At 45.5% G+C, this 27,601-nt stretch overlaps 2 protein-coding genes and 1 long non-coding RNA gene across 6 annotated transcripts in view; 2 read left to right on the forward strand and 1 right to left on the reverse strand.

Moving 5' to 3' along the window:
- ANO10 (anoctamin 10) overlaps positions 1-2,950 on the reverse strand; it is a 199,433-nt gene extending 196,483 nt beyond the window's left edge. For 3 of the 4 annotated variants that reach the window (XM_075921961.1, XM_075921960.1, XM_075921962.1), the window contains exon 1: positions 2,800-2,950. The gene's annotated coding sequence lies outside the window, so the exon portion shown is untranslated. The remainder of the gene's footprint in view (positions 1-2,799) is intronic. The other variant, XM_006125564.4, reaches the window with a different exon arrangement.
- A 69-nt stretch (positions 2,951-3,019) lies between these two features.
- On the forward strand, positions 3,020-9,716 carry LOC112546214 (uncharacterized). The gene is made up of 3 exons (XR_003089854.2): positions 3,020-3,340; positions 5,443-5,612; positions 8,643-9,716. It is a non-coding gene; the product is annotated as an uncharacterized LOC112546214 (long non-coding RNA).
- A 6,076-nt stretch (positions 9,717-15,792) lies between these two features.
- ABHD5 (abhydrolase domain containing 5, lysophosphatidic acid acyltransferase) overlaps positions 15,793-27,601 on the forward strand; it is a 35,013-nt gene continuing 23,204 nt past the window's right edge. Inside the window, exon 1 of the mRNA XM_006125612.3 lies at positions 15,793-15,948. Within this exon, the coding sequence (XP_006125674.2) occupies positions 15,803-15,948 (146 nt within the window). The 5' untranslated portion in view covers positions 15,793-15,802. The remainder of the gene's footprint in view (positions 15,949-27,601) is intronic.

Here is a 27,601-nt window from a genome sequence, read left to right on the forward strand (position 1 = left end):
GGCACATATAACTCATCACCTATGTTGTCTTAGTCAATTTCAGTTGCGTTTGCAATCAGTTTCACTTGCTAGTTCTCATATACAACTGGGTCCTGTTGCATTTGGTGTTCACGCTGGTAAAATAAAATTGTGTACAGTTTAAGTTACTATATTATGAATTATGCTATGTTCACAAAAATTTAAATCTATATTTTAAATATAATCTGCACAAATACCATGATCTAAAAGAATAAGAATAGGACAGGAAGCCAGGAATTTTAATCTTGGTTCTCCAACAGTATTTTTTACACAGCAACTCTCTGCCTCAGTTTTCCTACTCTTAAAATGGAGGTAATACTTGTCTATCCCGAAGGGATGTTGCGAAAAATAACTCAATATTTTTAAAAAAGCTTTCAATATGATTAGCCCTCCACACTGATGATTAGTCCTAATTCTAGTAGGACTACAGAACGAAGCAAGTGAAGATTTTATTTCATCTTGTACTTTTAAAAAATAATTTAGTAAATTTCAGTCAATTGCTCCTGTTTGAGGTTGTACAAATGTCTCCAAGGGTGTTATCTGAAGGCAATAGGGTTACACAGATGTAATGGAGTATAACATGACCAGCAGAACCTTTACAAAATAGGGGAGGAAACCCATCATATCTGATCAAGAAACCAGGGACACACAAATACCCTTATGCCATTTTATAGTTATCCTTCCAGGCAGAAATGCACTCAGTCTACCTAGGTGTGTGTACAGCAATTAACATTTTACAAATAATAAATATCTCTACTACATCAACTCCTTGATAGTCTAGGGCAGGGATGGGGAACATTTTTTGGGTTGGGGGTCACTGACCCACAGAAAAATAAGTTGGAGGTCGCACACAAGTGAGAAGCAGGGGAAAAACCCCACACCGTGGCCCCCAACTAAGAAAAAAAAAGACACTCCCCACTTTCCTCTTGCACATCAGAGCCCAGAAGGACCCTGAGCCTTGGGGGCCGGACCAGGCAAGCTGAGGGCTGCATCTGGCTCCTGGGCCTGGGGTTCATCACCCCTGGTCTAAGGGAAGGATCTAGAAAGTAGCATGGAATGCAGATGACATACCACAGAAAGGTATGTCCCATACACTTAGACATGTCAAAATGGCAGCAATCCAAGGATAGCAGATGTAGCAATGCCAGTACTGTTTAGCTGTCAGTATACAGAAAGTGCACACAGCCTGTTGTAAATCAAATGTTTCATGGCACTTTGAAATGGAATATATAAAAAGTTAATGTCATTGGTTTATTCGTTAATGTAATGCATTTTATTGAATAAGTTGCAATCCAAAATTTTCAGACAAAATGATTATTTCTTCAGGTACTACCTACTTATCTCGAAAAGGACAACATCCACATTACCCACTACCATATATTCCGGCGTACAAGACGACCTCTGAAGTTAAAAAACATCCCCCAAAAATCGGGGGTCGTCTTGTACACCGGATGCCCCGCCGCTGGAGCCCCTCCGCGGCTTTGAAAGCCTCGGGGGAAGCCGGCGGCTGGGCATCCCAGGCGCGCATGGGCTGCCCGCCCGCCGGAGCCCCTCCGCGGCTTTGAAAGCCTCGGGGGAAGCCGGCGGGGGGGCATCCCAGGCGCGCCTGGGCTGCCCGCCCGCCGGAGCCCCTCCGCGGCTTTGAAAGCCTCGGGGGAAGCCGGCGGGGGGGCATCCCAGGCGCGCATGGGCTGCCCCCCCGCCGGAGCCCCTCCGCAGCTTTGAAAGCCTCGGGGGAAGCCGGCGGGGGGGCATCCCATGCGCGCCTGGGATGCCCCCCGCCGGCTTCCCCCGAGGCTTTCAAAGCCGCGGAGGGGCTCCGGCGGGGGGGAGCCCAGGCGCTCCTGGCGGCTTTGCTCCCGGTGCCTCTGGTCTGCTGGGGACCATCTCCAGCAGACCAGGGACACCGGGAGCAAAGGAGGCGGAAGGGCGCTGGGGTATAAGATGAAACCCTATCTTTTAATTAAAAAGATAGGGGGTCGTCTTATACGCCCAGTCGCCCTATACGCCGGAAAATACGGTATATGTTTTTATTCATAAAGTGCTATCAGCATGCTTAGTTTTTTCAAACAAGGAGATATAACCTTTGGTCCAAGGAGAAATAATGATTTAAATATTAATACTTGGTATCGCAATTCAGAAGATGGCATTTGACAGATAAAAGGCAACTGTGAAGGGCATCAAGGTAGATCTTTTACACTTCAACACACCTGTGAGTGATTCAAACAGGGAATTAACAAGTGTTACTACGGCCCCCGCTCTGGTTATCCCGAAGTCTAGCTAATCCTAGAATCAGTCTAATTCACTTGTTCACGTTCAAATTCCAATTAGCAAAACCGCCTTTGTGGTGAAAAAGCAGGGGGCCTGCTTCGAAGGGAAGGCACTTGACAGTAATTGAATGTATGTTGCAGGCAGCAACTCTTCAGTCTACGTCCCATGCAAATCTGCAAAGCGCAATCCAGGCAGCCCAGCCCCACCCCACCCGCAGCGCTGAGAGAGGCAGAGGAGAAAGCAAAGTTGGGGTAAGTCATGACTAAGCAATCAGCAGTAGGAAGAGTTGCAGAGTCCTAGACGGGAAGAGAAACCCGCACACTAGGGGTCTCCTGCCCCAGTGCTCCTGCACCCCTAACACCTCCACCCCCCCGAGCTCCCCCCTCCACTGCCCAGTTTTCTGGGGCCTCAGCAGTGAGCGGCCTCAGGGAAGGGCAAGGGAGGCTCCTCCTCTCCAGGCGGCGCAGACGCGGCGGGGGGGCTAACGGAGAGGAGGGGGCTCGCACTCACCCGCTGCCTCTTTACTCCACCACGTCGGCAGGGAGGGATGGAGGGAGCTGGGGGAACGTTAGACCTGTCGTAACAACAGGGCGCGTGCGCCGGGGAGGGGGTGCGGCCACTCGCGCCAAAGGGGCGGGCCCTTGGAAAGGGACGCGAGGCGACGCGCGCCAGGGGGTTGGGCTACGAAGGGAAGGGAGAGCGCATGCGCGCGCCCGGAGGAGACGAGCTGGCTGCGCGAGCCGAGAGGCGGGGCTATAACGTTGTTCCCCCCTCCCCGTCTCACGAACGGTAGCCGGTTGGGCGGCGGTTGGGCCTCTCTGGCGGGGCTCGAGCTTCCTCGGCCTCAAGCACCTCTCCCCTCCCGTCACACCCCGGCTTGGCCTAACCTGGCAGTGCAGCGGGGAAGGCTCTGAGAGCCCCTCATGGCAGGCAACATACCCCTGGGCTACCTCGCTGCCCACGCGGCTAGTTGTACCTGTGCGGGGGGAGGGGTGTGCAGCCGCCAGCTGCCCCATGCTACTCTTCAGCCTGTGAGTGTGGGGAAGGGAAGGTAGGAGCCTCCCCCCCCCCACACTTCCCCCCAGGTGCGAGTGTGGCAGTGCCCCTTAGCCTGGAGTGTTTTTTTCATATGCAGGGTTCAGTGGCATCAGTACCCCCACTGTACAAATTGTTCCTATGTGCCTGCTCCCCACCGGGGTATTAGGGACCTACATGGCCCTTTGTGCCCATTTCCTATGCTCACATGCACCCTTTTCTGTCATGCCTCTCTGCCTGTCACTGTATCCCGCTTTGCACCCTGTCACTCCTCAGATCTCACGGCTTCCAGCAGCAGTAGCTATGGTGGCCTCCTGTACTGTCAGCATTATCCCTTGTGCAATAATAAGTTAAAGAAAACAAGCTACAGGTTGGACCTCCTTAGTCTGGCATCCTCAGGACCTGAGTGGTCCCAAAGGAGGGAGTTTACTGGACCAGGGAATCTCAGGCTTACCCAGGGCTTTCTTCCTGAACACCAGTCTGGCCAGTGTGCTACCACTGGCTGCTGGTGGGGCTCCACTCCCAGCTGCCACCCCTCTTTGGCCGGTGGGGCTCACTTCCCCCGGCTGGCAGTGTCTCTATATCTCTGGCCGCAGGGGCTTCTATGTCCCTGGCCAGCAGCACCAACAGCAGCTCCGTGCCTCCAGCCAGCAGGGGCTCCACTCTCAGCTGGTGGGGCTCCCCTCCTGGCCCTGCTCCAACTGCTGGCTGTATTCCCTGCCCCCAGCGCACTGGCCCTGCAGGTTCAGCTGGCAATCTGTGTGGCTGGGACTCTCTGGTCCAGCAAGATCTGTGGTCCTTCTGGACCACAGATCTTGCTGGACCAGAGAGTCCCAGACCACAGAGGTTCAACCTGTACTTTCTAATGTATATATGAGACACTGTCCACAAAATCTCCCCCTCTCTCCCCTCCATCCTACCTCTCCTTGTTTTGTTGTCTCCTGTATGTTCTGGTCTTAATTTACGGATTACCCTTGCAAACCTGTAAGAGTGTAGAATTTAAAACCCATTGACGTCAGTGAGATTATTCACAGTAATAAATGCTGCATCCATTTTATTTACCTCTTGTATAATTTCCTGCAACCTAGAGAGCACATTTCTGGCATTTCATACAGACATGTGAAGAGAACTCTATATGATACATTCTACTGATGAGAAAATCGATGCACAAATAATTGAAGTGATTTGCCCAAAGTCACATAGCAAGCCAGTAACAAAGCAGGATATAATCTAAATTCATTATCATGGCATGGAGATTATGCTAGGTCAAATCTGAATCTTACTACAACTCAAGAGGAAATTACTATTCCAGTGATATATGATTCAATTTTCACATGCTAACTGTTGTGTTTTCCGTGATAATTGTAAGCAAGGTCTGAAGGAATGCTTCCCTTACAGTTAGCTGGAAGTGGGGAAGGGCCTTAGGTGTATCTATGTAAACACAGTTTGTTCCTGTTTTGCTTAGATGTATAAGATATTCAGCAGATGGAGTGGTATTTTGCTCACTGTAATCAACTTAATTTGTGACCCAGCACCAGCTACGTTTGTATTAAATGTAGGAATAGCTGAAATATGCTTACCAATGTTTGTAACTTGGTGGGAATATAGACTGTGCTAAATTGTTTCAAAGGAAAGGGTACATAGCAGAAAGAACCTTGCTAAGCAGGGGCTCAACTTTCACAGTCTTATGAGAGAAGAGGGATGTGAGAAAATTATTTGGTTTTGGAAATATGCCCTCCACTGCCTGGTTTGACTTGTTCTCCCCTCCTCCTGTTTCCCACACTGTTCAAAGAACAGAGCTAAATAGGCATCATTAGGAGCCTCCTTCATATATTAATTTTGTTGGAGCTGTGTTTCTTCTACCCTGCTTGCTAAGAGTTTAAATACCTTGGCACTGGAATCACTTGAGACTGGTGGGCAGAAATCACAGCCAAGAAGTGGCTGGCAGCGGATGGTGACTGACAGCCAGCAAAGTGGTGGCAGGAGACAAATGTAACTAATTGGGTGGCGGTGGCAGAGAGGTGTTATGAGCAGCCAGCAGGGCAGCAGCAGAGAGCAGTGAACAAGTGACCAGCAGAGTGAGTGAATAAGATGCCTTTTTACTTTCCCATCACCTAGAATGGAAGATGAACTCTGCAACTGCTCCTCCTAATTCTGGGTTTGTATTGACCAAGAGCATCAACTGTGCATAGGATGCAGAGAAAGTTCGGCCACATGAAAGGAACATTTAAATAGCTGAACTTAAGAACACGAGAGGAAAAGAACACCGCCCAACCTACTTGGGATGGGTATGTATTTAATCTATGGGTCATCATAGAACTCAGTGAAACTGGTGGACATAATAGCATCTTCTATTCAGGTTCACTGAAGCAGCAATTAAATCCCCCCCTTTTAAGTGATAGATGAAAAAAATAAAGGTGCAAATCTTTGTTTACAATGGTTTCTTTTATGAGTCACTCTTTGTCCAGTGTGGCTGACTGCCTCTCAACCAGGACCTCTCTTCTGTGTTCAGAAGCACAGAATGCTGACTCTTCTTGTCTTTCTAGGAGTTCTAGTTCTTCTGAAGGTTAACTTGCCTTAAACCCCAATAAATAAAGATCATTTAAGTTGTGAGGAAGGAGACATGTAGTATAATGAAAAGTAACAGAGAGGTATCTGTGTTAGACTGATTGTGGTAAAACAAAAAAAAGTAGTCGTGTAGCACTTTAAAGACTAACAAGAGCATTCTCCAGAGAATCAATTCTCACAAATCAGACATCAGACATCTCCATACAGAAAAACCTATTAGCCAACATTTTAATCAAGCTGGCCATTCCCTTAAAAACCTGAAAACATGCCTCTTATTTCAAAGAGACTTTAACACCAGATTACAAAGAAAGACTTCAGAACTTTTATTTATACTAAAATTTGACACACTGGGAATAGGCCTTAATTTAGATGATAATTACCTTACACATTACAAAAGACAGCCTCTCCACCTCTTGATATTCGTAGTAACTCCAGATTAGCCACTTAATTGACTCTGACAATAAGCAATTTCCTCCTTCCTTGTCTCTTCTTCCTTCCTTCCTTCACCTTCTGTAGCTGATTTGTTACTGTATAATTTATTTACTCTTTCATTGTATCCCTTTTGTTATATAATGGTCATGCCAATTCACTTTCAGAGTATGATCTGAAGAAGTGGGTCTGCCCCAGGAAAGCTCATCACCTAATAAACCACCTTGTTAGTCTTTAAAGTGTTACATGACTGCTTGTTATGTAATATAATGGTGAAAGAAGTTCCATGCTGGTTTCTTTCCCCGCTGGTGGATTGCTAAAATACAAATTGGTCTGTACCTGCCCCTCCAATGCAAATGTATAGTCACGTGACATGTGATTGCTAATCAATTCTGATGACACACCTTGCTGGAGGCAGTAGCTTGTCCTTAATCTGAAAGAAACCTGTTTACTTGCTCCCCAGACTTGTCTGGTAAGCACGTTTTAGTTCCACATTTCTTTCATATCTGTATATTCCCCTGGGCATTTACTTTACCTATACAATGCAACAATATTAATGTTCAGTGTGTTATTAGTTTTCCATTAGTTATACCATTCATGACACATATCAGATACAATTTGTGACATCAATGGACTGGATATGCTGAACTGGTCAGACCAGCTGGAAGTCACTATCAGATACCAGTGAAACCCTTGCCCTCTTGCATTTGGATACTGTTAAGGTCACACCCACTCACCAATCCATAGAAATACAAAGAAGCTCATAAACAACCAAAATTATAAGTAAGGATTAGATTTGTATCAGAAAAAGTCAATAAACTTGGATTTCACTGTACATATGCAAACTGACATATACTTCCATTGACAATCAACATTTAGAGATAGGCAAAGTAATAAATGTTTTCTGAAAACAGAACTTCATTAAGAATATTTACTTTGTGCATTTTGACATCTGATGTTGAAAATTTGTGTTTTCATGGTTACCAACCTTTAACATTTAGCATCTCTACATCTATTGTCTTCAAATAATTATATCCTGATCCTGCCCCATTGTCTGAACTCCACCTAATTTCATGCAATTACGGAAATATATATTAACATAAAAATGTCCCCAAAATAAACAAACATCAGTCAAAATTATAAAAAATAAAAACTGAATTCTGCCAAGCTTAACTATAAATTAATCAAGCTATTTTCCCCAGAGCTTAGGAGAGACTAACACATGGAAGATGCTCAGACAATATCGCAAGGGGTGCTCTCTAGTTAATGTTGACAATTAAGGCTCCAAACTGCAAACACTTACATGTATGCTTGACTTGAAGCATGAGTCATTCCACTAGGCTAGGAAATAGTTACCTGGTTGACTCCCAGCCAGCAGTCTCGCAGGTTCCTTGCCTTCCATTACCCAGCAGGCTGCTCAAAGCAGCCAACTGCAAGGCCATGTGCTTCTGTGAACAGTTGCGAGCCCAAGAGTAGGTTGAGGTGTATTTTGTGCACTGCCTGTTTTTCAAATAAGTGAATGAGTGCTGCAAGACTGTGCTAGGGGCAGTCTGTAAAGCCTCTGCCTCTTCTTCCCCTGGGCTCACACCTATACACAGACAAAAAGGGCCCTGCAGCTGGCTTTTTTGAGTAGCATGCAGGGGCTGGGTAGGCAGAGAGCCTGTCAGAGGCTCCTGCTGTGCCCCCAGGGTGGATCCTGTGGCTTGGTGGCCCGTTGGCCATATTTTTCCTGACCCTGCTTTAGACTTAGGTTTGCATTCTATGAGTTATTCCTTGTCATTTCAATGGGAAGTTATCACTTCAGGTTGTCTGCAGATGTAAGCAGACATCATTGTATCAATTTATACTCTGTTCACATATCTTCATAATTGTAAAGGTTAGATATTGGGGAGGGGTTTCTTTAAAAAGAAGTTTCTACAGCACAAGCAGGTATTGTCCAAAGAAAAGTACTAGTTTGCCAAGCCATTGTAAGGCACCCCAATTAAAGCCTTGACTGAAACTATTTTATGACCTTAACTATTACATTTGCTAACAAATGTATATTATACACTTGTGCTGTTGTAGCCAAAATGTACAGTAACACCTTTGTTATCCAGCACTCTAACTAGAAAACTTCATTAGCCGGCACTGCCCCCAGCCATGATACTGTCACATCTTCGGGCACACAGGCCTGACTTGGTTTACCATGATTGGCTTAATTTTTTATTTAAGAAGTATTAATCATCTTTAACTCAAAATAGCATTGTGAGACCAACTGCCTCACACTACTACCAATATTAAAAACATGAGTTTTACTATTATTGTCCATTGGTTTTTCCTAGGTTGATGGGATCCTCAGATAACCAGAATTTTTAAATAACCAGAACACCCTAGTCCCCGAGCATGCCGGATAACACAAGTTTTACTGTACTACTTTTGTGTGGGTATAACGATGCTAATAGGTACCGTATTTGGTATAAGTTCTTGTTTCTTGTTAACATTACAAATTAAGTCTTGCTACTTATCTGCATTGCAAGCTAAGTTGTATAAGGCTCTTTTGTTATTTCTTAGTAACTATATCCTTTCTCAAATGTAATCCTGTCTGAAAATTTCTCTGTAAAATTGTTTGGTGTGAGTGGAGAATGCATGCATACTTAAGGATAAGTGTGAAATCCATCATGAATGTCCAGATGGTCAAAAGGAAGTGAGAAACTTTGAGGAAAAAATCAGAAAACCCATTGTGCCCACTGCTAAACAAATTAGCAGAATTAACAAATCTTGGAGAAAGGCAGGCATCCCCAAAGGTGAGATGACAAATGAGATGATGGGAAGCCTGACAACAATCAAAAGATAATATGAAAAATTCCAAGATTAAATACCATTTATGGATTAACATTGGCAACATGACATTGCCAAATCCCTAGACTCCAATGGCAACTTACAAAAATAAAGATAGGGTGTTTTGTCATGGTTCCCCGGGGTCAGTCCTGATGAGCCTCAAAGTATCGGGTCATGACCAACAGAGCCCAGCTCCTCACTCGTTCAATTTAACTGACCATTTTAGGTTGACTTGAGCTAAAACAGACTGGTAACTATAAGAGCATCTTCAGGACCTGTGGTCTGTGTGTGAATGAATGCATATGCTGCTTTTCATGTTATATTTTCAATAAATGTGGCTTATTGCCTTTTCCTCTGAGAAAGATCCGGTGTCTTTCTTATAAGCATAACACTGTATAGCTGCTTTCATCCAAGGATTTCACAGTGCTAGGCAAACATTAGTTATTATTATAACCTGATCAGATATATATTACCTATTGTTACCAAGTACAAATATTAGCCTGAAACAGTTTGATCTTGATTTATGTGTCAGAAGATGGGCTATCTGCAGTATCCTACTCCCTCCCCAGCTATCATTGGTTTGTAGTGTAGTTAACACACAGGTAAGTTAGATGGAAAACAACATACAGGGACCCCCTACAACATAACAATAATGGCTCAGATATTATCACAGAGGAATCAATGGGGATGAACTTCAGATCCCAAATCCTTATTGATGGGATATCAGAATAACAGAGAAGGGCTATGCCATGTCCTGCAGACACTCAGATGAAACAGGTGATAACACAGAAGCACTAGGAGCTGGATTCCAGAAATCTCCAGACAGGTAAGGAGATTTCCCTTGGTCTGATGTCTTCAGTCTATTTTTGACTCACCATCCTGCATGTGGAATGTGGACGCTACCTAACTAATGTTGTGGGTGCAGATAAGCTAAAAGGGGCCTTACTGTATGTTATCTCCCCAGGCTCTATTTATAAACAAGTCTGGTACTCTGTGGGAAGGTCTCTAGCCTTCACTGGGATGACCTGCTTGCTTTTAGGCCAGCTCCCAGCATGTACCAGTTCCCAGATTCCACCAGGCTTATCAGTAACCATGAAATAGTTATCCTATTACATTCCAACCCCATATACGTTCCAATTGCTAGACAGATTTACTGCCACATAACAGTCTCATTTCCACCTTTCTCTTCATTTTGATGCCAAACTGGAAAAGGGCATCAAAAACCTGAAAGAAAAGCAACACCAAGATGGAGGAAAGGGAGTCCTTTTGCCATTCCAAGAAGGTGATTCCAATTTAAAATGACAACCATATCAACTTATATAACCTGTTCTCCTCCAACACAAAAGGTATATCTACACTGCATGGCTATTTCGGAATACCAGAGGTATTCCAAAATAGCTATCTCATGTCTACATAAGTCACCCATTATTTCGAAATATTTTTTGAAATAACTGGCATGCTATTTCAGTATCCCGGTAAGCCTCGTTCCACAAGGGTTAAGGAATGTCTTGAAATAGCATGTTATTTTGAAATCTGGCACTGTGTTGATGAACCAAATTTCAAAATAAGCTATTTTGAAATAGATTCAAAATAAGATACACAATTTGCATAGCACAAAGTGCGTATCTTATTTCGAGTTTAGGGTGCTGCGTAGACTTACCCAAACACTTGCCCCATATCTAATAGCTGAAAATGGAAGCTAAGACTTCTGAACATTGCTTCCCACTCACTGAATCATGCTGCCTGACTTTGATTCCAACATTTATACTTTAATAATTAGGTTTAATATTAAAGACTATTGTTCTGCTTTCATGGATTTGTAATGCCTATTATAATCCTCTCCCTTTAATTGGATTAAATTAATGCTTGTGCAGCACTTTGAAAATGCAAAGACAATATAAATGCTAGTTAATCATTATTAAGGTCAAAGTTCAAAACTGTTCTAATTCACATGTAATAATTCTCAAGGTTTACTTTAAAAAAACAAAAACAGCCCAAAAATTTAATGCTAGGCTGCTAGGTAGGTGCTGTTGCCTCTCCTTGCCTCTAGTAAACATGCTGGAGAATGCTTTTTCTTGTGAAGGAATTACTACCTCGGTCTGGTGCTATTGCCTCCCCTGAAAATATTTTTCCGGATATAAGTCTCAAAGGGCTAGCCTTGTTAGTCTTTAAAGGGTACGTCTACACTGCAGGACAAAGTCGAGTCAAGATACACAATTAGGCTGTGTCTAGACTGGCCAGTTTTTCCGGAAAATCAGCCACTTTTCCGGAAAAACTTGCCAGCTGTCTACACTGGCCGCCTGAATTTCCGCAAAAGCACTGACTTCCTACTGTAAGAAATCAGTGCTTTTTGCGGAAATACTATGCTGCTCCTGTTCGGGCAAAAGTCCCTTTTGCGCAAAAGTTTTGCGCAAAAGGGCCAGTGTAGCCAGCTGAGATTTGTTTTCCGCAAAAAAAGCCCCAATCACGAAAATGACGATCGGGGCTTTTTTGCGGAAAAGCACGTCTAGATTGGCCATGGACACTTTTCTGCAAAAAATGCTTTTGCAGAAAAACGTCCGTGCCAATCTAGACGCTCTTTTCTGAAAATGCTTTTAATGGAAAACTTTTCAGTTAAAAGCATTTCCGGAAAATCATGCCAGTCTAGACGTAGCCTTAATGTAGCTGAAGTTGTGTAGCTGAAGTCAAAGTAGCTTAACTCTTCTTTAGGCACTGTCTATACAGCAGGAAATTGAAGGAAGAACACTCTTCCTTAGACTTCCCTTACTCTTCATGAAATGAGGGTTACAGAAGTTGGAGTAAGAAGCTCATTATTTTGAAATGAAATAATGGACTTGATGTGTAGACTCGCACTCTGTAATTTTGAAATAACATAAGTTATTTTGAAATAAGCATGCAATGTAGATATACCCTAACTGAAAAAAAAATAAAAAACAAATGGTCCTGCAGCACCTTAGAGACTAACAAAAGATGTAGATAGTATCATGATATTTCATGGGCACTAGCCACATATTCAGATGAATGGAGCAAGGGATCCAGAGATCTAATAGCTTTTCACTGATATTTCCTGTTCTGTAAACTTTTCCTTCTTTGTTATTTAATTAACATAAATAATAGCCAAGTGAACATATTATACACATATGTATGCATATTGATGGGGTATTTACACCATTAGTTTCTAGGGTTCACAACTTAATGATAATTCTAGATCCCCTTTTTAGTGCTGGCTGATCATATTTGAACAGTAACCCACTTGAGATTTTACCATCTGTGTCTAAATAGAAATGCTTAATCCTTCTTTTTAGACACAGACATTGTCACTGTTATCCAGGCCTTTGCTGTCTTAAAATTAGACTGCTGCTAGTGCTGCAACATGCCCTATATATTGCTACATTTAAAACCATTTGGAAACAGAAGCTGGTGCAGAAAGCACTAATTCTTTTAGGCTTACTCTATGCTACTATGGGTCGTTACACAACATCATCTTCATGAACATAGTGGAAGTTACAGCGATGTTCTCACTGTGGTAAATTTACAGCTGACACTCTCTCATCGACTCCACTTACTCTTCTTATTTTGATGGAGGACTGGAGGAGAGTGCTCAGAAAGCTAGACGTGATAAATCGACCCCCACGGGTTCTACCACTGCCCAACGATCTTAGGGGTAGTGAAGGTATGCCCTTACTGAGCTGGGCATCTGGATAAGCACTTAAGGGTGTGTATTTTGACTTATAAACCCCTAAATGGTTTGTGACCCACTCTCCTGAGAGATTCCCTCAGTCTTGCACATCTGTGGTGGATGTGTGTGTCATATTTACACACACACACACACACACATTAATGCATAACTATGGCCACAGCATTTTGTGCAACCAATCCTTTTAAATAGTTTTGCCTGAAAATCTTTGACATTTTTCCTGATTTAATGAGGCACTAAGCCTCATCGGTCTTCTTCTAATGATCCCAAATGGAAGCTGTATAGGGATGGATGGTGGTTCTTAACAAACCTAAACCAGAAGTTGCTATATCAGCCACAGGGTTGGTAAAAGGTTCAAGAAGATTCATTAGTACTATTTGAGTACTCCTCAATGAGCTCTCCTTTAGCTGTTGGTGTATTAAAGACTGTTAGTGTATCAAAAAATAGTCTACTTGTGTGGAACTAGTTTTTGCAAACACAGGAGTTCTCAATCAGGGGTACACATACCTTTACGGATATGCAGAGGTCTTCCAGAGAGTACATCAACTCATCTACTTATTTGCTTAGTTTTACAACAGGTTACAAAAAACGCACTATGGGTTGAACCTCTCTGGTACTGGACTCTCTGGATGTTGCTGGACCAGAGAGCCTCAGCTGTGGAATCCTGGCAGCTCTGGCCCCAAGGCTGTGAAGTCCAGCAGCTTTGACCACCAGGGCTGCAGAGCCCCAATGACCCTTGAGCAGCTGAGCCCCAGCAGCCCCAGACTGGTCGCAAAGCTGGGAGCCCAGGCAGGTAAGCATGGCAATCTGCTGATAGATACCAGAGAGTCCAGAGTTTGCCAGCAGAGAGGCCATCCTCGGTTCAACAAAATCCTTCCTTTGGGACTGGTCAGGTCCCGAGGGTGCCAGATCAGGGAGGTTCAACCTGCAGTAAAGTCTATACAAATGACATTTCATACAATGATTTGTTTATTCTGCTTCATATACCATACACTAAAATGTAAAAGTATAATATTTGTTTCAAATGATTTATTTTATGATATGGTAAAAATGAGAATTTTTTCAGTAGCAGTGTACTGTTTGAAAGTTCTGTATTTTAATGTCTGATTTGTAAGCATATAGTTTTTAAGTGAAGTGGAACTTGGAGTTAAGACAAATCAGGGTCCTGAAAGGGGTATAGTACAGGAAAACTCTATTAGTCCAGCATCCAATGCTCCGGGACTCCTGATGGTCCGGCACCATCAGGAACCCGGAAGTGCTGGGGCAGCCGGACAGGCTTCCCCCATTCAGCTGCTGCTGAAACTGACCATCAGCTGAATCGGGGAAGCCGGGAGCAGAGCAGCTGGGGTGCTACCGGGTTGGTCTGGTAGCACTGCCCCTCGGGGCTGCGGGACCAACCCGGCAGCACCCCAGCTGCTCTTGGGGATGCCTGGGGGCAGAGCAGCTGGAGTGCTGCCGGGTTGGTCCCGCAGTGCCAAAGGACGGCAATGCGGGACCAACCCGGCAGGACCCCAGCTGCACTGCCACGGGCTTCCTGGAATCAGCCGCTGATCTGTTTCAGCAGCGGCTGAATCAGGGACCCCTGGGGCAGTGCAGCTGAGGTCCTGCCGGGTTGGTCCCGCAGTGCCGAGGGGCAGCGCTACAAGACCAACCCAGCAGCACCCCAGCTGCTTTGCCCCAGGCATCAGGATTCAGCCACTGCTGAAACTGACCAGCAGCGTCAGTTTCACTAGCAGGCTGAATCCTGATGCCTGGGGCAGAGCAGCTGGGGTGCTGCCGGGTTGGTCTTGTAGCGCCGCCCCTCGGTGCTGCGGGACCAACCCGGCAGCACCCCAGCTGCTCTATTGCAGGTATCCCCGATTCAGCTGCTGCTGAAACTGACCAGCAGTGGCTGAATCAGGGACTTCTGGGGCAGAGCCTGACTATTGTAAGGGGGGGGGCTATGACGGGTCTGGGGTGGCATCCTCTCCCACCCCACTCCAGACCCCTCATAGCCCCCCCTTACGATAGTCCGGCATATCTGATAATCCGGCACCCCCTGGGTCCTAAAGGTGCCGGATTATCGGAAGTTTACTGTAGTTAAGTAATTTTGAGAGCCACTATGCCGGTCAGAAACCAGGATTCACTGAAATTCACTTGTGTTCTTTCCCTGAAGCACTGTTGCTGGCCACTGTGGAAAAACAGCATACTGGATTACACCAACTATTGGTATGACCCAGCGTTGGCTGTTCACTGTCCTAAAGGGAAAACAAAGTAGGCAACCTCAGGGCTGAATGTGGGCTGTTGGGGTTCTATGGGTGGCCTGCAAGACATTTTGTTTACCAGTTGCCAACGCGCAGAGTTGCCAGATTCTGCCGGTTTCTGTTTGCATCATTTTTTCCCTACTGGTATTACTAAAGTGACACACACGTGAAGCAAGGGCACGTAAAGTGAGGTGTGTGCCGATTGCACACATTGACTGTGACAGTTGTGTGCTCCCTCTGCATCAAATCAAAGCACTGCTATGGTTCAATCATGACACCCCACAAATTCCAGGTACACAAGTGCAGTGAGCTTTCCTGGGCGACTATCTTGCGCCCCACTGAGATGAAGGAGGGTCACTCACATGCAGCCCACACAGTAGCGCAGACTGCCCATGGCAGGTCTGGGGTGCATTTAAGTGTACTCTCCACATCACTAGCACCCAGGCCATTTGAGGCCTCGACCTCTGGCACAGCATTAATTACGTCTGTGAATAGGCCACACGCAAAAGGCGCCTTTCTTCTCTCCTCCTCTCACCCCCGCCTGAATGCGCCCAGCCCGGAGAGCTGCGCTAGGAGAGAGCGCTCCCAAAGGCCTCCGCACCCGGCGCGCGACCTCCACGCTCCACCGCGAGCTGCCCGTCACCCCGCCAGCCCAGGGGGCGGGTCCCTGGGACGCTCTAGCCTCGCGCGTTGGGGCGGGGCGGGACGGGTCGACGCGGCGGGGATGACGCGGTGGGCGGGTCCCGGTCCCGTGATGGCTGGCCCTGCTGCGCTCGCGCTCTCACTCGCGGCCGCCTCCCCGGCACCAGCTCTCGGCCGCCGCGCCGCCGCCATGGCCGAGGACGGGCACCTGGAGGCGTCGAGCGAAGGGTGAGCCGGGACGGGACGGGGCGGGGTGACGGCGCCACAGGCGGGGGCAGCGGGCCAAGGGGACGAAGGGACTCCCCCCCCCCCCCCGCCCGTGTACACCCCTCCGCCCCATCGCAGACCCTCGCATCCCAGCCGCTGTGGGCTCCTCTGTGTCCCTGCCTCCCTGTGCTTACTGCAAGCCCACCGCTGTGATAGTTGTTGCTGCGGTTACAGCCGCCTGCGGGCGCCTCACATCTCCCCCCTGCTCCAGCCCGTGTTAGCTGCTGCTACTAAAAAAAAACAACCTCTTTTGTCTCTGGTGCGCCTGTCGCTGCATCTCGCCGCTGCCTTCCTCTTCCCTTCCGCACAAACTTAGAACAGCTCCCCTTCAAACACATTGGCCCGACCCATCTTCCTGCTACTATCCCTTTCCTTCCCCAGCAGGCTTTCAGAAGGAATCGTTGTCTTCAGCTTTCTGCGATGATGTGCCTTATGCTTTTGAAACTGTCTGTTCCTCCATTGTAGTATGTGGGCCAAACAAACCCCCCTCTCTATTACAGAGACAAGGTGGGTCTGGTGAAGTAATAACTTTTATTGGATGAACGTCTGTTGGAGAGAGAGACAAACTTTTAAGTGAATAAAGATATTACCTCACCCACATTGTGTCTCCCATATCCTGGAATCAACACAGCTGTAACACCCTTAACAAAATACAGGACTATGTAGCACTTTAAAGACTAACAAGATGGTTTATTAGATGATGAGCTTTCGTGGGCCAGACCCACTTCCTCAGATCAAATAATGAAAGAAAATTGTCACAACCATATATACCATATATATGGCTGTGACTATTTTCTTCCACTATTTGATCTGAGGAAGTGGGTCTGGCCCATGAAAGCTCATCATCTAATAAACCATCTTGTTAGTCTTTAAAGTGCTACATAGTCCTGTATTTTGTTTTAGCTACACCAGACTAACATGGCTACATTTGTAACACCCTTAAGCATTCTTCTTAAAATACACACTCTGAAGATCCCAGTTGATAATTTACCAAATAAGTTTTAAAATAGCTATGCTTTATCTTCTGATTCAGTGCATTGGTTCTGAACTGCATTAGTTGTTTAACTTGATCTTTAAGGGTGTTAAGGTGGGTAGTGGTGAGTGCTCTGTTTCTGTCATCAGCACCATGCAGGATTGTGTTCTTAGAATATAAGATCTTTAGGGTACAAACAATGGTCTACATTTTCATAATAAGGGATTATTGATGCCCAACATGGCATTTTTTAAAAGGGGCATGATTTTCAGAAAATGCTCAGCTCCACTGTCTGAAAATCAAGCCCTTTTTAAGGTCTTTAAAATCAGAAGCCAAAATCACTAGTCACTTTTGAAAATGAAAGCTTATGCCTCCTCTTCATACATCAGAAAGTACATTGATAGTGATGAATTGGCTGAGCTTTGAACAGTTAGCTGCAGTAATATAAATACTCTGTCTTAATAGTAGCCAGTCCTAAAGCTTAGTCATCTTTTGAAGGTGAACAAGCTTGGTTAACTGCCAAAAAAAAAAAATTAAACTGTGTGAACTAATAAAACACTAATTTTCAATTTTAAAATTATTTGTCTTGGTGGATTCTATTAAAATCATAGATTAGGTACAGTTCAATATGACAGGCGAGATCAAGTGCATATAAAGGAAAAAACTGAAGTTTAATCTCTTTTAAACCAAATATATTGAGTAGTAACTCAGCTATTACACCACAAGTTCAACTAATTGACATCTGGTAACATGAGCATTCTATGGGAGAGTAGTGATGATAGCACAGTAAAATTGCTACAAAATACATTAATCAAAACATGCAAAGCCATACAGCTGTAATAGATAATCTGATCTGAAGATAGTCTTCAATATAAAATAAAATAGAAATACAGTAAAACTCCATTGTTCCGGCATCCAATGCTCCGGAATTCCTGATAGTCCAGCACCATCGGGAACCCGGAAGTGCTCCGGGCAGCTGGACAATTGGAGCTGCTCTGCGCCCAGCTTCTCCGATTCAGCCACTGCTGAAACTGACCAGCAGCTGAATCAGGGAAGCCGGGGGCAGAGCAGCTGGGGTGCCGCTGGGTTGGTCCCGTAGCGCAGCCCCTCGGGGCTGCGGGACTAACCTGGCAGCACCCCAGCTGCTCTTGGGGACACCTGGGGCAGAGCAGCTGGAGTGCTGCCAAGGGGCGGTGCTACGGGACCAACCCAGCAGCACCCCAGCTGCTCTGTCCCAGGCATCCCCAAGAGCAGCTGGGGTGCTGCCGGGTTGATCTCACAGCACCGAAGGGTGGTGCTACTGGACCAAGCCGGCAGTACTCCAGCTGCTCTGCCGCAGGCATCCCTGAGTCAGCCACTGCTGAAACTGACCAGCAGCGGCTGAATCGCGGATGCCTGGGGCAGAGCCGGACTATTGGAAGGGGGGGCTATGAGGGGTCTGGGGTGGCATCCCCTCCACCCCACCCCAGACCCCTCATAGCCCCCTCTTCCGATAGTCCGGCATATCTGATAATCCGGCACCCCCTGGGTCCTAAAGGTGCCGGATTATCAGAAGTTTACTGTAGCTTGTATGACAGCATTCTATATAAAATGACTGGTTACTGCTAAGTTTGCATTAAATGTAGGGAGAAGTTTTAAGGGTAGAAAATGTTTTGTCTTCATCTAAGGTAAGTTGGAATAACTCTCTCTAAAAATATCTTTGGGTTTTTTGGTGAATTTAGATGGAACGGCTAGCAACAACTAGTTAAAACTTAAGAGTGCCTTGGAATAATATATAGAAATATGTTGTAGGAATCAGTACAATTCCAATATTCATAACTATTTATTGTCTTTTTGAGACATTTCTGAATTTGGGATATAACTCTTGGGGCATGTTGTTGGATATCTTAGACTTTTTACAATCTCAGTATGAATGTATGTAGTTTTAAAATCTTCAGTAATGAATTCAGTAGGCTTAAATTCATAAGGTGCTTCTAGTAAGACACTTGGGGTACTATACTGCATAAGATTCAGAGTGATTGACATGATGTTTAAAGTAGGGATGTCAGTGTGTAGACAACTACATGATTAACTGGTAAGCCCGGGCATATCGGTTAATTTTGTCGACTACACACATTCCTCCTCCTTTCTCCCCCCTATTTCCCTGCTGTCTCTGTATCAGAGGCAGCAAGGGGTGGGGCAGGAGCCCGTGCTCCTGGAGAGTCAGCTTTTAAACCGGATACCAACAAGCACCAGATCCGCCTGTTCCCTCCCTGCTGTGCTGCTGCCTCCAGGGACCCTCCTTTCCCTTCCCCCACCTGTACCTATGGATACACAGGAGGCAGCGTGTGTGGCAGGGGGCTTCGAGAGGGGTCAGGAGAATACTGACTGCCAACCCTGCCCCAGGGGTCTATTGAATAGTTGTGTAATGGCAAAAATTTGATGTGGTTAAATGATTATTTAATTAGACACCATCTAACACCCCAATTTAAAGGGACACTGCAGATTTGTCTGACTGTCACACCTTAAATTTTAAAATAAAGCATAAGTAGGAGGATAAAGAATCATGCTCCAAAAGATCTGCACATAGTCCCTTTGCTCAGTTTTTCTTTAGCTTAGAAATGAAGATTCAAGACACATTAATTCAAAACAGTGTGACTGCTCTGCAGGGCCTTGTCTTAGCCCTTGTCTCCATTATCACTTATCAGGTGAGCCTTCTCCACTCCCTTCCCACTCAACTCTTGCTCCTTTAAAATGTCTACCTCTTAAGCTATCTACCTGATAGTAAAGGGCTCTCTGCGTGTATGCTCTTCCATGATCCAGGGACTCTTCTAGGGATATAAATGACTCGTCGACTATCTGTTAAGCAAATGCTTATCGGATAGTTGACTCCATAGTCACTTCTGCCCACATACACACCCCGCCTCTATCAGAGAGAGGCAGCAAGGGGGGAGGAAAGAAGGAGCCCCTGGTTCCCCCTAGCACCATCTTGGCAGGGGAGGCAGAGGCACAGTGGGAATCAGCGTGAGTGGGGACTACTTGAGTCCCCTGCATGTGCTGGTTCCCACTGCAGGCACTTTTGCTTTTAAAATGAACAAGAGCCCTGTAGGGCTCTTGTACATTTCAAAAGCAGAAGTGCCACAGGGAGCATAGAGTGAGCAGTCCCCACTCGCCCCATGCTCTCTGTGGCACCCTGGCCCCCCTTTCTGCCTCTGAAAAGCATCAAGAGGGGGACAGGGGCTGCTGTTCCCCCCAGCACCGTCTCCAGGGTGCCACCTGACCTCCCCTCGTCCCTGGATGCCTCTGTCCCCACTCTGCTGCCTCTGATACAGGATGCTGCGAACAGCCCCTGTCTGCAGGGGCTGTTGACACCAAGCAACCCTTGTTTGCAGTAGACACAGCTGTCTGCCATGAACTGTGGCTGCTGGACTCAGTGCAAGCCAGGACTGAGCAGTCCTGGCTTGCGCTGATCGCTGCACCTCTGCATTTTAAATGTGGTAAGAGCCCAGTGGCTCTTGGCTCGTACCACATTTAAAATACAGAGCTGAAGCGCGGGTAGCTCTGGAGCCATCATGAGCCAGGACCGCTCAGTCCCAGCTCGACTAGCTCCTCTAGAGTTACCCCCACTGTGACTCTGGAGAGGCATGTATCAATTAATCATATAGTTCATACGAATTGTATCAACTATACAATTAACCAAATAATCGCATTTTAACATCCTTAATCTCTTCTGCCTGCTCCTGTCCCTAACTGCCTAAAGAAGTGGGTTGTGCTCATGGAAGTTCATGATATCATTCACATGTTTTATTAGTCTTTAAGGTGCTGTGAGAGTATTCCTTGTTTAAGGTTTTTCTCTTACAGACTAACTCTCAGCAACCCCTGAAGCTTTTATATAGGTTCTTGTAAGTCACATGACTAGCAGAGGCCGTATACTGCTGAGGCTGGTGTTAGGGATTCTCTGTTTGTGGGGGATTCCCTAGGCTGCATTAGCCTGTGTGGGGTTTGAGGCAGAAAATAAGGAATCTATAAGGAGTAGTTGATTCTTGGTTTCTTTTCCCCCCCCTCTCCTGAGCTGCTCTCAGTGGCTGTGTGGTAAAGGAGAGTGGAGCCATCCTTGCTTAGATGTTCTTCTAGGCTCAGGTAGAGTCAAACTTCTATCCTGCTCTTCTTCAGGATCAATAGCCCTGCAGAGAAGTAGTCAACAGAGCAGCTGAATTGCTCAACAGTTATAGGAGGGAAGGGACAGCAGCGGCTAAAAGAACTCCAGGCCTCACATCACAGTTCCTCCTTGGGATGTAGGTGACACATTGGGAGGCAATACTTAATACCTCCTCCCTGTAGTGATGAGTGTAATTTGAACACCCCAGTTTAAAAATTGCTGGGCATGGCCCAATTTGAATTTTAAGCAAATATTCTATTCTTATGTATCCTTTAAAGGCTTCAAGGGAGACACTGCCAGGGTGGAGGCTTTCTTCTCTCTCCCTTCTCAAGCCTAATCATGGGCTGAGTGGACCAAAGGGCAGACGCCATCACAAGGTTGCAGGGGACATAGAGTAGATTGCCCTTCTTTCTCAATTCTCTAGTGAATGCAATAGTAAAAAAAAAAATGCATGTTTTCAAAAATTTGCCAAAGAAAATCCAAGTTGAATATGCCTTTAATAACCAAACACACTGCATACATCCCACACTTAATCCTCTTTGCCAGCATGATATGTACCTGTACAGAGCTATACATTCAGGGTGAGATTACAGAGAAGTCTTACCCATTGCATCAGGTGGAGGATCCTATGCTCCATAGCTAGTTGGATGAGTCCCTGCTGAATTGGGGCAGAAGCTCTCCACCAGCTTTCTTAGCTAGTTCATCTGGGTTTCAGTCCCTTCTTTCTCAATAAACTGTGAGGAGAGAAAGATGATAGTCACCTGTTACTCTTGAATCATATTTAAGATCTTGAGTAAGACTTGAGTAACAGGGTAATAGATATTGAGGAGGTATTGTTGAGAAGTCTGCTGCTGCCACCCGTGCTGTGGATAAATTGAAGACTTCTATCAATATCAATCTAATATAAATTTTTCATTGGTACTGCAGTCATCATTCTGTGCTCAGAAGGCCCATTGCTGCACAAGGAAGAATTGAGTATCAGAAGGGTAGCCATGTTAGTCTGGATCTGCAAAAGCAACAAGGAGTCCTGTGGCACCTTATAAACTAACAGATGTATTGGAGCATAAGCTTTCGTGGGCAAAGACCCACTTCATCAGAAGGAGGAATTGTGACTCAGGTCCTTTTGTTGTTGTAGTGTATTTACTCTTGCAGACTAGTCCCATTCCCTGTTGCACTGGAGCAATGACCTATAGGCACTGAGAGCCCAAAGGGTCATCAAAATACAGGGCCTATGGTGAGAAAACTGAACAGTGGAAAACTGAAAACATAAATCAAGAAGCTTCCCATATAAAAAATAGTCCATAGTATCTTCTGAGTGTTTGTTATGGTTACATTTGCAACCTTGTTTTCTGGCATTTCTTAACTTTTCAGCCCTTGGCTTTGCAAGTATGACATTCCTTTAGCATAGAATTTTTGGTGGTGTCATTAATGTTGACAGCAAGGGAGAAGGGGAGAATGGGAAGGAAAGGTGGATAGTTCAGTTTTTGTCATGTTGAGGTTGAACTAATAGTGGGAGATCCAAATGAGAGAGTTTGATATCAAGAGAGAAATCAGGGAAGAGAAGTATATTTAAGTCATTGAAGCTGTGTAAAGGGATGAGGACACACGAGGCTAAAATTAAAGGGAAAAGAGGAGGGCTTTAAGGACAAAACCCTTGGTGACTGAGATTGCGAGGGTAGGAGAAGGAGGAACCCTTGATGGTTAAATAGTAGGAAAATCTATAACATGAGGCTACAGAAGTGAGGAGAGGGTAGAATTCAGTCCTGTATAATAGGTTCTTTCTCTTACTTGCTAGTATAACTTTTTCATTAATGTTTCCTGTTAGGTTTGTTTGAATTTCAGTGTTGAAATCCAAATATAAAATAATGTCTTATTAGACAAAATAGGAAGAAAACATAAAGGGGAGGTGTCTAATCTTAAACCTTGTATATTTCTGCTTCTCCATAATTGATAATATCAGAGCAGGAAGAATCTGGTTTCCTAACCTGTTAGCATCAATTAATCCTCCATGTCTCTGTAGTACTTTGTGACATGTCTTTTAGATGAAATATGAGGCAATAGGGCAGTGTTTCACAAGCCTTGAGGGTGGGGGGGGAAAAGGACACCAAAGCTTACCTGGGAATTTGGAACACAATCAGAGGAGAGTGGTGGTGATCAGGAAAAGCTGAATGATCCCAGATATGTAGGACCCTACCAAATTCACAGCCATGAAATGTGTAACAGACCATAAAATGTGGTCTTTTGTATGTCTTTACCCTATACTATACAGATGTCATGGGGAAGATCAGCATTCCTGAAACTGGGGTTCCTGATGCAAAAGGGAGTTGTAGGAGAAGTTGCAGAGTTATTGGGGAAGGGAAGGATGCAATATTGCTACCCTTATTTCTGCACTGTCTTCAGAGCTGGGAAGCTAAACAGTGGCATATGTTAGCTAGGTGCCCAGCTTTGAAGGCAGTGCACTGCCAGAAGCAATGCAAAAGTAAGAGTGGCAATACCATACCATGCCACCTGTAACGCTGCACTACTGCCTTCACAGCTGCTTGGCCAGAGAGTGGTGGTTGCTGACTCAGAGCCCATCTCTGCAGAAACAGTGCAGAAGTGCAATAGTATGGCATGCCATTCTTATTTATTCTCTGCTGCTGCTAGTGGTTCTGTCTTCAGAGCTGGGCTCTTGGCCAGCAGCTGCCGCTTTTCAGCTGCCCAGCTCTGAAGGTAGCACTGCTGCCAGCAGTAGAACAGAAGAAATGGTAGCAGTACTGCAAGCCCCTCTACAACCTTCCCCAACTCCTTTTTGGGTAAGGACTCCTATAATCACAGTGAAATATCAGATTTCAATAGCTCAAATAATGATATTTTCAATTTTTAAAATCCTATAATTGAAATTTACCAAAATTGACTGATTTTTTTTAAATGAGACCCTACAGATATGTCTCTCTCATGACTGATAATATGCATAGTGACCTTATGTTCTCTTGTGGCAGCCTTTAATGCAGCCAGTTGTATAAGCAACCTGAGTGTTTTGGGGTGCAGGCTCAGGCAACAGTCTGTTCGTTTATATTTTGTGCTTGTGGTACTCATCTCAACTGCAAAAGCACATAAAGCTTGACCCCAGAGTACAAGTATAATGTTGATCTTCACTCCTGACTATGCAGCTTGTTTCAATTATTTATAATATTATGGAATACTAAAATATCATTTCACTGATCAGAAGAGATTGTTTATAATTTATCATGTTTATTAGTATTTGGTAAGATGGGGGCAATGTAATACGCTGTTTATATGAACAGGCAGTTTCAGGTGGCAAAATGCAATGTTTTTCTTAGTAACTTTACATTGATAAATGTGGGTGCTGACTGTTCTAAATACAAAGTTCAAGATATGATAGAACGGATAGATATATAAGGAAGGCGTGTTTACCTCTGACCTAATGTAGCAATATTCTCTAATAAGCTACCAAGAGCTTCTTGTTGAAATCAGGAGGTATGATGTACAGCACACTTCCTAGAAATATTGTGCAGTTGTTTTCAAAATATTACGCAGTACTTCAAATGTTGCAAAACAGTTGGATAATTCAGCAACACTAAAGTAATCACAGAATGTTTTGGCTCAAATTTCTTCTAAACAGCTTTATTATAATGGGCAACAGCCCAATTGGAAGGGGAAATATTGGCATCAACGGCTAAGTCTACACTGGCACATTACAGTACTGAGACTTCCTGGCTTGGGGGTGTGAAAAAACATCCCCTTCAGCACAGTGAGTTACAGCACCGTAAAGCACCAGTGTAAATGAGGCTACTGCATCGGGAGTGCAGCTGCATTCAAAACTTTTTAAGTATAGACAAAGCCAACATTAACTGTTTGGAAACTATAAAATTGTTGGATCTTGTGGAAAATGCCAGGCTGGTATTTGCTAGGGATATTAAAATGCGCTTAATCAAGTAAACATGTGACTGCTGAAAAATTCAGTTACATGGCGGTGGGGGAAGGCTGCTCCTGGGACCCAGTGCATGCAGGGAGCCAGTTTTGAAGCCAGCTCCCAATGCACACTGGCTCCTGTCTGTTCTTCCCCCACAGCCCTTTGCTGCTGTGTCTAATGGAGAGGCAGCAGCACCTGGTGGGGAGGCAGGGGCTCCCTGAGAGACAGCTTTTAAGCTTGCTCCCTGCACATACTGGGAGCCTGTGTGTAACGGTGAAGGTTAACCAATGAGTCCAGGCTCATCAGTTAACTCTAAATACAGTTACACTTTCACTTTCCTAGTACAGGCAGTCCCCGGGTTACGTACAAGATAGGGACTGTAGGTTTGTTCTTAAGTTGAATCTGTATGTAAGTCGAACTGGCGTCCAGATTCAGCTGCTGCTGAAACTGATCAGTTTCAACAGCGGCTGAATCTGGATGCCAGTTCTGACTTACATACAGATTCAACTTAAGAACCCCAGGCGTCCCCAAGTCAGCTGCTGCTGAAACTGATCAGCGGCTGATTCCAGGAAGCCGGGGGCAGAGCGACTTGGGGATGCCTGGGGCAGAGCAGCTGGGGTGCTGCTGGGTTTCTCCAGTAGCGCCGCTCCTCAGCGCTACTGGAGCAACCCAGCAGCACCCCAGCTGCTCTGCCCCAGGCGTCCTGATTCAGCCGCTGCTGAAACTGACCAGCAGCGGCTGAATCAGGACACCTGGGGCAGAGCAGCTTGGGTGCTGCCGGGTTGGTCCAGTAGCGCCGAGGAGGGGCGCTGCGGGACCAACCCAGCAGCGTCCCAGCTGCTCTACCCCAGGCGTCGTGGGCAGAAAAGCCTGGTCTGCTGGAGGGGAGGGGGCACTAGCTGTCCCGCTGCGGGCGGCCTCCGAGGCTTTGCTCCCCGTCTCCCTGGTCTGACCAGCAGACCAGGGAGACGGGGAGCAGCTTTTCTCGCCCTGGAGGACGCGGGCGGCGGGACCGCGGCTCATCTGGGCGTCCCGCCGCTCCCGTCCTCCGGGGCGAGAAAAGCCCCATTCGTAACTGCGGATCCGACATAAGTCGGATCCGCGTAACTCGGGGACTGCCTGTATTTACAAAGGATACCATCATCAGGGTTCTCTGTGTTCTAAGCTTCCTACTGTAGTATCCAAGGCCCTAGTCTAAACTCTTGATTTGCAGTCTCTGAGGGCAGGGATAGAACAGGAGCTATATTTCATTCTACTAACATTCATGTCCCATTTCTGGAGCGTATCTACTGTTTTTGGTATCTCCCATCCAAATTGTCATGTCTAACTTCCAGTTCGTATGAAGAAACTTTTCACCCAAACTAAGGATGTTAAATTTAGATTAATCAACTAATTGAATAGTCGATGCAATTTGCATTGACTATTCAATTAGTTGTTAAGGGAACCTCCACCTTTGAAATATAGCAAGAGCCCGGTGTGCCCTGCTTTTGAAATGTACAGGGCTAGTCGCTTCCTCCCCTCCCTTTCTGCCTCTATCAGAGAGGCAGCAAGGGGAGCGAGCAGGAGCTGGTGCGGGGGGGCGGAGGGGGGAAGCTGGCTCAAAAGCTGGCTCTCCTCCAAGCTTTGTCTCTGGGGTGTGTGTCAGGGATGCAGCAGGGAACTGGCAGTGCTTCCTCTTTTTTTAAATGTTGCAAGAGAGGGGCTAGCGGGGGACTGCTTGAGTCCCCCGCTTGCCCCCTGCTCCCGCTGTGCTTCTGCTCTTGAAATGTAGCAAGAGCCCCCTTCTTGCTACATTTCAAAGGCAGAAGTGCTACCAGTTTTCTGCTGTGCCCCTACACCGCCTCCCATGGAGACGGTGTTGAGGGAGAGCTGAGCCCCAGCACTGGCTCCTGCTCTCCCCTCTTGCTGCCTCTCCCTGATAGATTTTGTGAATTTCCTTACATGAAAGCCCTCTGCACCACCACCAGCTTTTTTTCCCCCTTTTCACAGCAAGATTTCAGCTTTGCCTAAAATACTACCCAAAATAAAATATAAATTTGTTTTGCTTTCAAAAGTCACAGATTTTGAGGTTTCGTGTTCTGATTAACCTATTAGCTCTGTTGGCTTATTGAAAATAAGGGGAGAAAACAGAACCCCAACGCTTTAGTAAAATTAAACTTTCATCTGTTAAAACTATATCCTGTTTTTTAGGATTGTGCTTCATTTTGAGTCAGTTGCATTTTAAAGATCTATGTCCCAAACAGTAAGATGATATCAGATTTGATTCGCGTAGTTAGCAACTCAAAATCATTTTACAAATGAAAACATATTTAAGTAGTTTCTGATACTGTATCTGTCCATGTTTTCTTTCCAATTTCTTGTAGCTTTATAATCATGTGTTCATATCCTTTTAACAATATTTTTCTCTGATAATGCTGTGTGAAAGACCCACTGTCAAGGGAAAGTTATTGAAATGTTTTAATATGGCAGTGAAACTTGAAGATAGAAAATACTGTCAATGGAGAAATAATCTTGCTAACGCATTTCAGTTATAGCACATTGCAATTGTAGCCCTTTAATTTGTATGTGGTAATGGTAGTGGACCAGA

This window comes from Pelodiscus sinensis, chromosome 2 (assembly GCF_049634645.1).
Source record: "Pelodiscus sinensis isolate JC-2024 chromosome 2, ASM4963464v1, whole genome shotgun sequence".
NCBI lineage: Eukaryota > Metazoa > Chordata > Testudines > Trionychidae > Pelodiscus > Pelodiscus sinensis.